At 42.6% G+C, this 12,940-nt stretch overlaps 1 protein-coding gene across 1 annotated transcript; it reads left to right on the forward strand.

Annotated features, from left to right (window-relative positions):
- The first annotated feature begins 6,820 nt into the window (after positions 1-6,820).
- cnfn (cornifelin) lies at positions 6,821-9,010 on the forward strand. The gene is made up of 4 exons (XM_044033234.1): positions 6,821-6,893; positions 7,294-7,419; positions 7,880-8,016; positions 8,113-9,010. The coding sequence occupies exons 2-4, from the start codon at positions 7,296-7,298 to the stop codon at positions 8,200-8,202; spliced, it is 351 nt and encodes a 116-aa protein (XP_043889169.1). The 5' UTR covers positions 6,821-6,893; positions 7,294-7,295; the 3' UTR covers positions 8,203-9,010.
- The last annotated feature ends 3,930 nt before the right edge of the window (positions 9,011-12,940 follow it).

The following is a 12,940-nucleotide window of genomic DNA, read 5'->3' on the forward strand; positions in this document are numbered from 1 at the left end:
AACCCAGGCTTTGTGTTTTTCTTACACATCTACACAGAAGTTAAACACAATATTAATATACTTACCCTGAGATATCTGGTAAAGATGACAGGAAACAAAGTAAGGACACATTTATTATCTTATTCAGAAAGGAGATGACAGGATATTCATGTGGTCATATACCCTCACGGGGCAAACACTGACATCATCTCAGGTCAAACATAGATGTTGCACGAGGTGCAATCATCTCAACAAGATACTGTCATTTCATAAACAGGCCGTGTGGTGAATGTGAGAGGAAATGAACACACGAGCATTTCTTCTGGTAATTTACACGATGGTGCAACGTCAGTGAAACATGCACGGCCTTACACTGAGTGTCAAAACTGTTGTGACGGTGTTCTGGACCTGCGCCCCAGCAGCCGCATGAAACGCCCACACTTAGAAACGTTGGGTCGTCAAATCTGGTTTTTAGCATGTGTGACTTTCTTTTTCTCATCTTCTACCACTTTATCCTCCACATGAGGTTCACGGGGTGAAAGGGTGAACACATGAGGTCAAACGCACAGACAAACAACCATTCATTCTCACCCTCACAACCAGAGACGGACAGTGTTTCTGATACATGTATTTAAAGTGACATTAGATTGTGATTTGTTGAAATTCAATTTTATTTGTATAGCGCCAAATCATAACATACATTATCTCATGTCTCTGTACATAGACAACATCAAGGAGAGCAGAGAAACACAACAGTTCACACAATGAGCAAACACTAGGCATCAGTGGAGAGAAAAAACTCCTTCTTAATAGAAGAAGAAATCTCTGACAGAACCAGACTCAGAGATGTGCGGTCATCTGCCTCGACCGGTTGGGGTGAAAGGAAAATGGGGGACAGAGGAGAGGTGGGGGACAGAAAGGGGGGAGAGAAAGGACAAGAGGGAGATGAGGTAGAGACAGAAGAGAGAGAGAGACCAGCAGCAGATACACAACAACTGTATCAGGTTACAAGTTTATACAGTTACTGATATCGACTTTTTAATTATAGCACAATAATAATGGTGATGATATGTATGATATGGATAGCCTCGAAAACTGGATCTGGATCCTGCAACCTGCAAGATGAGAATACAGAGAGAGAGAGAGGGAAGGAAGGAAACTGAAGGTTCTGCCTCCCATTCTGCTCTTACAGACTCTGGGAACCACAGAACCACCTTCATATTTGTATCAAAATACTTCAGTGTTGTGTATTTTTAAAATACTGTAAAATACTTTCTTTGAGACAGTGTGGTGACATCATAAGAACGCAGCATGGAGCTCGATTTGCTCAGTCTTGTTCAAATCACACTTTCCATTTAGTCATAAATAACAAAGTCACCTCGTACCTCACAATATGACTTGAACATAAATGTCATAATTATTGACGTGTGTGTGTACGACGACCTAATCTTTTTTCTTTTTCATTTAAATGAATGGGGGTTGTGCTCACACCAATGAAACAGTGCAATCACGTCCTATACGTACTTACCTTCACATTTATCTGGGTAAAGGGTAATGCTGGGATGTCTCTGGGCAGGACGCTCAGCATGTTTAATGTGTTGACTGCTCGTGGAATTTATCTGTTGCTCTCAAACATTGTCCTCCAGTCTGTGCAGGAGAGACGAGGACAAAACGTTGCCTCAAAAAACGGCCTCATGGGGGAAAATGTGGTGTGGCTGCTGTATTAAGTAGAGTATTAGTCAGTCAGTCAGTCATCATCTAACCGCTTTATCCTCCACCAGAGAGTCGCAGGGGGTGCTGTGCCAATCTCAGCTACATCAGGCGATAGGCGGGGTACACCCTGGACAGTTCGCCAGTCCATCGCAGGGCCACACACACAACTAGAGACAAACAACCATTCACTCTCACTCCTATGGTCAATTTAGAGTGTCCAATTTACCTAATCCCCACATTGCATGTTTTTGGACTGTGGGAGGAAGCCGGAGAACCCGGAGAGAACCCACGCACACACGGGGAGAACATGCAAACTCCATGCAGAAAGGCCCTTGTTCCAACCGGGGCTCGAACCCGGGTCTTCTCGCTGCAAAGCGAAAGTGCTAACCACTACACTGCCGTGTGGCCCTCAGAGTATTAGTATTTTATTTAAAAATACATTTTGATGCATTTTTACCCATCCGTGTTAACAACTATGAGTAAATTAGAGTGTAAAATGAACCTCTGCCGTGTTTGAACATTTGAACCCAGAGAAAAGATGCAAACGCCTGGACAGACTCAAACCAGCAGACGTCTTTTATCATGACTCATCTCCATTATCGCTTTACTGCTGTGAGCACTTAATGACGGCCTCAGCCATTCTTCTAGTCTTGATGACTCAAAGCTGCTTTACACTTCACTTTTTACCCATTCACTCACACATTCACTCACACATTCATACCCAAACTTACTTGCCGACCTCTGCCTTGAGAACTATGTTAAAGTGGAGTTGTGATGAAAACATAAATAAGGTGTGAAGAACCTGATAATGTAATAACTTCCTAATAATGTAATACACTTTTGACCAATAATGTAATAAAGTATTACAGTGGTGTAATAGTGGTGATACTGTGTGATACTGGTGATACTGTGTAAGCAACGCAAGCTCCAGAGCTCTAGCACCACCAACAGGACAAAGTTGGACATGCATGTATGTACATGAACTTTTGACTTGTTCATCCGTTGCATTGTCGGGTCCTCTTCATAGTCAAACCGCTCTCCTTACAGAGCGTAACAGCAGGACATGTATGACAACTGTGAGACAGCGGTGACAGAGAAGTTCAAGGTGGAGGCGGGACTACATCAGGGTTCGGCTCTGAGTCCCTTCTTGTCTGCGGTGGTGATGGACAGACTGACAGATGAGGTTAGACAGGAATCTCCATGGACTATGATGTTTGCAGATGACATTGTGATCTGTGGTGAGAGCAGAGACCAGGTGGAGGAAAAGCTCGAGAGGTTGAGATATGCTCTAGAAAGGAGAGGAATGAAGGTTAGTCGCAGCAAGACAGAATATATGTGTGTGAATGAGAGGAACCCAAGAGGAACCATGAGGCTACAGGGAGTGGAGATAAAGAAGGTGGAGGATTTGAAGTATTTAGGATCAACAGTCCAGACGGAGTGACGAAGATGGATAGAATCAGGAATGAGTCAATAGAGGAACAGCACATGTTAGATGTTTTGGAGATAAGGTCAGAGAGGCCAGAATGAGATGGTTTGGTCATGTACAGAGGAGGGATAGTGAGTATATTGGTAGAAGGATGCTGGGGTTGGAACTGCCAGGCAGGAGGTCTAGAGGAAGACCAAAGAGAAGGTTTATGGATGTAGTGAAAGTGCAGCCGAAAGGAAAAGAAAGAACAGTCCACATACAACACACAAGTAACTTATATCCAGAAAAGCCACCTCATTTTAAAGCCATAATTTTAGAACTTTATTTAACTCTATAGTTGATGTCTTCATCATGACTATTTTTAACATGGATTTGAACTTTCTTTGGCATCCAGGCCTCCACCACTCCTTGTGGTCTCCTTGAAAAAGAAGTAATACAATATGAATGTTTTGAAAAAGTTAGAGATATCAACATATTTACAAAATTCTGTATATAGATATGAACTCACTTGTCTCTTCTACTTCCAGTATATATCTCTGACTTGGTATCTCCCATAACTCAGATACCATGGCCAAGTGCCTTTGAATTTCAAGATGTTGAATGCATTGGTGTGGCATGGTCTGAAGATCATCTGAACGATGTTTTGAGAAGATTACACTAAATGTGTGACAAGAGAAGCCTTTGAAAGGTTAGGGATCAAATCAAAGATGGCAGAACAAAACATTAAGGATGCGTTGAACTCGGCTTGGCTCAAGGGTTCCAGTGATACATCGTTTGTGAAAAACGGATGAACAAGTCAAAAGTTAATGTACATACAAGCATGTCCAACTTTGTCCTGTTGGTGGTGCTAGAGCTCTGGAGCTTGCGTTGCTTACACAGTATCACCACTTGAACCCAAGTAACGGGTGGTCTGCTGTTAAATTATTACAATATTGGGGAATTATTACATTATCAGGACCTGTGAAATGAAGGATAACCTGATAATGTAATAACCTCATGTAATACTTTATTACATTATTGGTCAAAAGTGTATTACATTATTGGAAAATGCACTTTATTACATTATCAGGTTCTACAGGCCTGTCTTATGATTGACTCTTCTAAGACAATGTTGTCTCAGTCCCAGGATCTTTGTCGCTCTCTGCATGAGTCGTGTAATCGGCTTTCATCTGCACCCACACAGACACGGAACAAAACGTAAACAATCCTTTTTTTTGGTCGATTTGAAAAAGTCTCCCGTACACACAACTTATTTTCAGGGAATATATTCTTCCACGCGGAACGCCCAAAATGACTCTGACACTGTAGCACATGTGATGTTGCAGCGCTGCTACAGGTGAACACATTATAATATGTCAAATGCACTGTGTACACACTTTTTTCTTTAAATTCTTTATTTGAACGTCACCGTGGTTAGAAACGGTTAGTAGTGGTTAGAAGTGGTTAGAAGGGGTTAGAAGCGGTTAGAAGGGGTTAGAAGTGGTTAGAAGGGGAAGTGGTTAGAAGTGGTTAGAAGTGGTTAGTAGTGGTTAGAAGGGGTTAGAAGGGTTAGAAGTGGTTAGAAGGGTTAGAAGTGGTTAGAAGTGGTTGAAAGTGGTTAGAAGTTAGAAGGGGTTAGTTAGTAGGGTTAGAAGGGGTTAGAAGAAGGGTTAGAAGTGGTTAGAAGAGAAGTGGTTAGTGGTTAGAAGTTAGAAGGGTTAGAAGTTAGAAGTGAAGTGGTTAGAAAGAAGCAAGTAGTGGTTAGAAGGGGTTAGAAGTGGTTAGAAGTTTAGTAAGTTTAGGCAGTGGTTAGAAGGGTTAGAGTAGTGAAGGGGGTTAGAAGTGGTTAGAAGAGAAGTGGTTAGAAGGGGTTAGTTAGAGTGGTTAGAAGGGGTTAGAAGTTTAGAAGGTTAGAAGTAGAAGCGGTTAGTAGTGGTTAGAAGTTAGAAGGGGTTAGAAGTGGTTAGAAGCGGTTAGAAGGGGTTAGAAGTGGTTAGAAGGGGTTAGAAGTGGTTAGAAGCGGTTCGTGGTGGTTAGAAGTGGTTAGTAGTGGTGACCTTTCTGCATGGAGATGACGTGTTCTCTGCGTGGGTTTCCTCCCACCATCACGTGTATGAATGATTGAAGTGGCTCTGATCAAGCCTCCATCTGACCTCACATTTCAGATTCATAATGACAGTAAAGATCCTTACCTGCTTTCACCGTATAATCTACACATTCACAGAGACAGATTATACACCCTGTAGAGGGTGTCCAGGTAGAACATGCACAAAGGTACAACAGAGGCCTTTGGGGCCTTTTGCGATGTCCACTTGTTACTAACACCGTGATTCCCATAGACTTGGTTAGTCGAGAGCTGTTCCAACCTTTTACTTCAGATTTCTGTGTATATGTTTTAATAACATGCATAAAAGGTTTCCATTATTAACCACTCATACATTGGACATTATTTGTTCACCTGTAAAAACGTTAGTAAGTGTTACAGATATGGCTTTAAATGAGTCGCTATGTTATTCACACATTTCCTCTCGTCACAATTAATATCATGATTTGGGTCATGACAGTCGGCCATCTTTAGAACCAACTCGTAACGGCAAATCTCAAGGATAAGGACAGAGAGCTGACGGGGTTTCCAGGATTCAGATGAGACGAGTAAATGAGGCAGAACGAGAGTGGGCACTTAATGACGGCAGAGCAGCTGAGTGAACCAGCGTGAGTGGGCGTGGCTAACAGGTCAGGCTGGTGGAGGTGGAGCCAGAGTTAATGGAAAATTACTGGGTGACTTGGCAACACGAGCCACAGTCAGTCAGTTGGAAACAAAATAAATGGGACAATGCAATTGTTTCAAGGTTTGTTTCCGTTGAGTCTGTGACCAGCACAGCCATGTACAACAAAGCCTGATGCTACTGATGCTACTGATGCTACTGATGCTACTGATGCTACTTCCAGGTCTGACGATCAGTCCTCATGTCATCATCTGTCTTATGACACATGTCATCATCTATTATGACATATCCCATTAGATAGAGGCAGGAGACACAAACCCTCCCTGGTAATAATCTGGTCTAATAATCTGCTAATACTACTAGCAGTGGCTCTATGGATATAAAAGACTGACCAAGGGTTATGAACAAGATTTAAGTGTTAATAGTGAGAAGACTCAGCCATGTTTGGCTTCATTGAGCTAAAGAAACAGGACAAACAAGAGCACTCAGATAAAGACGATGTGACAGTGATGAAAACATAGTTACCAACCGTGGTTAAAGTGGAAGAAGTAGAATGAGTCTGCGGTGAATGAATGAATGAGGAGTGAACGGAGAATGGCACACCCATTCACCCATGTGTATGTATCTGTATGAGTGGTTACAGCATTTCCTCTGTTTTCTCTGTGCTGATTGTGACAAAGTTCTGAATATTAAGATTGTAGTGATGGTGAACAGGGTCTGACGACAGCGTTTCATTTGAAATCAGAACTTCACTCTCTCTGGATTAAATGTTCAAGATAAAGATCATAGCTGCACCCTGGTTTATAAATGACTACAATACAAACATGCTTCACTCCCCTGCTTTGTTCTCCCATTACTGTATGCTGATAAAAAAAAACATCTGTTATACTCCCCAAAACTAAACAGCAGAGCTTTGTTAGCAGCTGTTTGTTTTGTCATATCAGCACAGAAACTGACGTGTGTCACATGAGTATAAAAAGCTGTGGTCATGCTCAGGTCCACCTGTTTGTGGATTTATCCCTGGACCGGCGAGGCAGTTGGACCACATCAACATTACCAGGAGAGATCAGGTGAGAGTTACATTTACTAGCTCAAAGTGAGCAAGCTTTTGAAATAAGAGCACAGAGAATCTGGAACAAGTCAGGAGCGTCCTTTAAATCATCATCATCATCCTCATCCTCCGTCCTTTAAATCAATGCTTGAAATTGACTTTATTGCTTTTCTGATTTTATCTCATTCTGAAATGTTTTCTTTCACTTTTTCTTTCTCCATTTTCCTTTTATGTGTTTTTACACATGTTTGTGACGCACTTTGTGACATTGCCATATGAATGAAGGTATTACTACTATTATTAATGTTATTATTATTAATAATATTACTGTAATATCTAGGACACAGTCATTTACTGTGAATGTATTTTATTATTAATAATGTTGTCACTTCCTGTTGTTGTTTCTCTTCCACACGCAGCGATGGCGTTCCAGTCAAATGTGATCAGCTCGCAGCCTCAGGTCACGGTCACGCAGTACACCGTGTCGTCAGCACGATCAGAGTGGAACTCAAACGTGTGCGACTGTTGTGACGACTGTGGAATATGTACGTGATTTTGACAGTTTGGGTTTTCTGTGCCGGGTGAGAACATGGCTGCCAGCGAGGACACAAGGGTCACCTGATAAAGTCGAAGCTCACCATTTTTGAATGTAGCCTGGAGTTTGTAAACAGTTCACCCTCCTGAACCAATGTCCACAGAGAAAATCAGTGTTTTTAGTTCACAGGGAGACATTCAGTTACGTTGTGTCACTGAGGGAAATCTGAGAGGAGGATTTCAAAGACGTCCATAAAAAAACAAATTGCTGCTTTTCTCTGTGGACTTTGCGATGTTAGAAAAGTGAGAAGCTTAAGATGTTGTGGATCAGCTGGTCCTTGTCTCCCTGCTCATAGACATACAGTATGTATGTATGTATGTACGTCACACTTGAAAACAACCTGGAACTGTCCCATTAAATGAAACCTCGTGGTCTGATTCCCACTGTGACCATTTGCCTTTCACCTCCAGGTCTTTGTGCAACATTCATCCCATGTATCCTGGGATGTAAGGTTGCTCAGGACAACGGGGACAGCTGCTGCGTGCCCTGCCTCCCCGGCGCTATGATTGCTCTGAGGACGAGCATCCGCAGCAGATACCAGATTGAGGTAAGTGTGACATGAACTAATGAAATGGATTCTCAAAAAAGTCTCTCACTTAAATACAATACTCTTCACGCTGCCGTTTCTTTGCTTTTCTCCCAGGGCTCAGTGTGTGATGACTGGGTTGTCATGGCCTGTCTGCCTCTGTGTGGACTGTGTCAAATGGCCCGGGAGCAGAAGATAAGACAATAAGATAAAAAATATAAAAACCAGTCTGAGAGCACTTGTATTGTGTATGTAATGTATTCATTTTATTTCCTGGACTGTTTTTCACTTTGTGTTTGTACCTTAGAACAAAATGTACAATTATGAACAGATTCCATTTTAAAACTACAGAAGAGACTCACAGATATAAAAGAAATAATTAGATATTATGAATCTCCATGAGACCGTCGCCCCCCCACCACCCTTGAGTGAGTGAGTGAGTGAGTGAGTGAGTATACTGTATCTTTATGAGCCTCAACTTTTTGCACTTATAGCAACAACAATAAATATATTTCAGCAGTAGTTTCAGACTCCGGCATTCATCAGGGAGTCAAGAGATCATTTGTGTGGACTTGAGAGGGTGCAGGCATGTAATACATCCAGCAGGTGGCAGCAGGTTTGGTCCAAACTTACTCAATAACAATTGAGGAAAACATATATGACAGAAACTAATAGAAATAGTGAGAAGTGCAACAAATGAATGAGCCGCTTGTACGTTACAAAAGACAGTAACAAAACAAATATAAATGAATGTACATTAACAAAGTATATGTAGAGATTCTCTATGTTAGAAAAAAGTGGCTGCAAACATGTAAAAAAAGTTCTATATTCTGTATAAACATGATCTCTAACATTAACCATGACCAGTTCATGTCTAAACCGAAACATTTACACATCTAATCTTCCAACTCTTAATCAGTTCCTCAGAACGTTTTTTCTGTCTCCATGACGACTCCTGGTCCAGTGTTTATGTCAGAAAATGTCCTAAAGATATAATAAATACATACAATAATAATGTGTCTGTGACTCTTTGTTTTATCTCTTGGCACACACACTTTAGAAGGGCGTGCAGATAAGAGTTTATGAGAATGCCATAAGAGGGCACGGCAGCTCACTTCATACACAAGGGCAACTCCATGTGCTTTACATGAAACAAAGTTTAAAACGCTGAAACATTAAAATGAACAATCGGAACAAAAAGCACAATCATAACCTGAACACAAAGTAGAAAATAGATTTAAAAACATTCCACTACAGTAGAGCCGAACATGTTTCTCACGCCACGTAAACAGAAAGAAAACAAAGCATGCATGATAAACCAAAGTTTTCAACTTATAAGCCTCTAAATGTGAATCGTCATCTACTCTTGAACCAGCTCGACCGAATGATCAGAGTGCGGTGAGCCTGTTCAACCCTAACTCGGCCCCCCTTAGCATCCACGTCACGAAAATCCAGCAGCCCGTGTTCAAAGAAGTCCAAAGCATTCCTCCCCTCCATATTCTCCGACAGGTTGAAAATGCGGATATTTTTCTACCGCCCTCTGTTTTCCAGTTTATCTACATCAGGGGTAGGGCAGGGCAACTAAAATTCGAAAAGGTCCAGTTAGAGAAAATTTCACATCACAATGTCTAACTTGCGTTATGATTTTAGGAGTGGGATATACATTGAAGTAGCCCAGTAGTTCAAGTAGTAGATCAAATGTAGAAAGAACATTTCAAAAACATTTCGACAATATCTATTGTCATGTTTATACAATTATACAGATATCTAATACTGAAGACATGTTTTATTTTCTTTGCTCTTTATTTGTTTTTAATTTATTTTAGTGGTTATTTTCTGTGACCTCAGTTCAGACTTGAGTGGGTATGTTGGGCTAAAAACTTTGTGCTTTGTCTCAGTGCCACGGTCTCTGAGCATATGATACAGACATTTGATTGGCTTTAATGGCATCACGTGGGATGGCTTAACTCAAATGCAATTGGTCAGTGGATTTCCTGAGTCGCTAAACCAGTACCGTAAAGTCTAGAGAAGCTGCACCGGTCAAAATAGAAGCGCCCCTTCAAAATTTAAAATATTTTAATTTATTGACTGTAGGTTCAGGTCCATATAGGATGGCGTCTGGGTCCGGACTCGCACCGTGGTCCGCCTGTTAGTGACCTCTGATCTACATGGTCAAGGAGGGATTCGACTTTTCTCTCCAAAGCCACTATTCGATTAGCTTTGGCTCGTTAGCGGCCTCGAGCTGTAGCATCCTGGTCTCTGCTTCATTCAAGCGGTCATTAGCCCTCTTCAGCTCGGTAGTATGAGAGAGGACCATTTAAGCTAAAGGATCAAGTTTGTCGTCAGCCGTTAGTTTAGTGGTCATCAAATCCAGCGCTTTAGCACGGCCGGGTTCAAGTATTGCCTCCTCATGTCGTCATCATGCTCGCTGCCATGTTGGACTAGCTCCATAGCCGTGCTGTCAGTTGGCTGTTGGGATTTAATCTTTCCCTTTGGCATTGTTTGGCGTTGGTTTGTCCAGACATGTTCAAGAGTCATACTACTGTACTGGCATTATAAAAAGACCACATAGTTTAAGAGCGAATGTAAAATACATGAAGGGTGTTGGCGGACCTCCCGCAAAACCGACTATCTCCTAGGCTGTCAACACGTGACCTGGTCACATTTTTTAATCGTTGGTGCTGCACTTTAAAGGTTGACACTTTCACGAAACCCAAGGTCGCTGTACAGTTGAGAACAGAGAAGAAACCCAGAAAAACACACACACTAGCAAAAAAATAATCAGGTGGCAAAAGCTTGCTGGAACAAGTGTCGCTTCAACAGAGATTTAAATTCCTCCAGAGTAGGTGCCTGGCGAACAGCCAGAGGGAGTGAGTTCCAGATTGTTGGAGCAGCGTCACTGAAAACCCTGTTGCCAAAGCTTTGCCTGCAGGTCCACTGGACTGAGAGGAGACCTCGGTCAGCAGAGGGACGGTGCACATGGTGGAGGTCGGAGAGATAATGTGGAGCAAGTGAATGGAGAGACTTTTAGCAAAGGAGGAGAAGCTTGAAGGTGATCCGGAACTTAACGGGGAGCCAGTGCAGTTGTTTCAGTGTGGGGGTGATGTGTTGCCAAGGTTTGGTCCGAGTGAGAACCCTAGCAGCAGAGTTCTGGACATGTTGGAGCCTATCCAGGGTTTTCTTCGGGACCCCAAACAGGACGGCATTACAGTTGGCCAGGCGTGATGTAATGAAGGAATGGATCAGGGTTTCAGCGACAGAATCCGTGAGCGATGACCAGATTCGGATATTTTTGAGGTGAAAAAATGCAGATTTGATGTGTGTGTCGAATGATAGAGGAGTCCAGAATGACATCCAGGTTGTGAACCTCTGTGGACAGTGAAGTGGTGATGTCATCAACAGAGAGGACCAGATCTTCCACCTTGTTGAGGAGAGACTTTGGACCAACCACAATCAACTCTATCTTCTGGCTGTTTAGTTGGAGCAGGTTAGAGGTCAGCCAAGATTTAATTTCCTGTAAACAGTTGATAAGTGATTGTGGAGGGAGCTGAGTGGAGTCTTAACTTCAGCAGCAGTGGAAGTTAAGACCATGGTGGCGAATAATCTGTCTGAGCGGGAGCATGTATATGGAGAAGAGGAGAGGGCCAAGGACAGAACCTTGTGGAACACCGTGGTTGACTGGGGCGGGGTGGGAGCATGAACCATGAATAGAGACAAACTGCTTCCTGTCAGAGAGGTAAGAGTGGAACCAGGCCAGAGCAGTACCGTTGAGTCCAAGGTGAGTGGAAAGGCGCTTCAGCAGAATGGAGTGGGATCCAGCAAGCCCAGGATGTTAATGTAACCAGAGTCGGCAGCCATCATAAGATCATTAGTGATCTGAAGTGATCAGGCTTCCTTCTTCTGATGAACGATAGGTGATGAGTTGATGGTGTAGAAAGAACCCCTCTGACACAGGACTCATTTGGTTAAGTCAAGCATCAGACCAAGCAATGCAGCAGCTTGTGAGAATGTTTTTCCTGCCGAATCTCCAAACAATTCTGACCAGAGAAGAGCAGTCCATACACTTAAAGGTTCTCTGACATCATCATACAATACTTCACATCTGCCCATTTTAGGTATTCTATCTTCAGTCTAGAAGCCACCTCGTGATGGACAGAGAAGAAAAAAAAATGGTCCCCCACCGTCTTTAGGTGCCACGTCTCAGCATATACAAGGACAGCTGCTCAAAGCATACATCTACTCTTCAATGTAAACATATCGTACATGTAAACCCAAACTCCATCTCATCTGCTTCTCAATGCAATGAAGTGTACATTTTAAACATATTTGAGACAGAATGTAGCTGTGTTAATGTGTTCATCTAAGTCAAATGTTCAAATGTTTCATAGAGCTCATTGGTGGACATGTGATGATGGAGCTGGGCAGCAACTACTCTTTCAAGGATCTTGCTGAGAAGGAGGTTGGAAATTGGCCGATAGTTATTGAGGTCAGCAGCGTCCAAACCTTCCCTTTTCAGGATGGGGGTAACAGAGGCAGTTTTCAGGCTGATGGGTACAGTACCGAGTTGGAGAGATGAATTATCCATGTCTCGAATGTGGCAGCAGACAGAGGGAAGGCAGGCTTTGACCAAAGCGGTGGGCATAGGGTCAAGAGAGCATGTGGAGGCCTTCGTCTCAACTCAGCAATATAGGTGGTATCAACTGGATTTAGGGAGGAAAGGGAAGGAGAAGAGACAGGGGAAGTTACATCCTGGGTCAGAGACACCCAGGAGGTAGAGGGAGATGATTGTAGCTGCTGGTATACAGACTCAGTGGTGGTTGTTCAATTCAATTCAATTCAATTCAATTTTATTTGTATAGCGCCAAATCATAACATACATAATCTCAGATCTGTACATAGACAACATCAAAGAGAGCAGAGAAACACAACAGTTCACACAATGAGC

The sequence above is a fragment of the Solea senegalensis genome, linkage group LG9 (genome assembly GCF_019176455.1).
Source record: "Solea senegalensis isolate Sse05_10M linkage group LG9, IFAPA_SoseM_1, whole genome shotgun sequence".
NCBI classification, from domain to species: domain Eukaryota; kingdom Metazoa; phylum Chordata; class Actinopteri; order Pleuronectiformes; family Soleidae; genus Solea; species Solea senegalensis.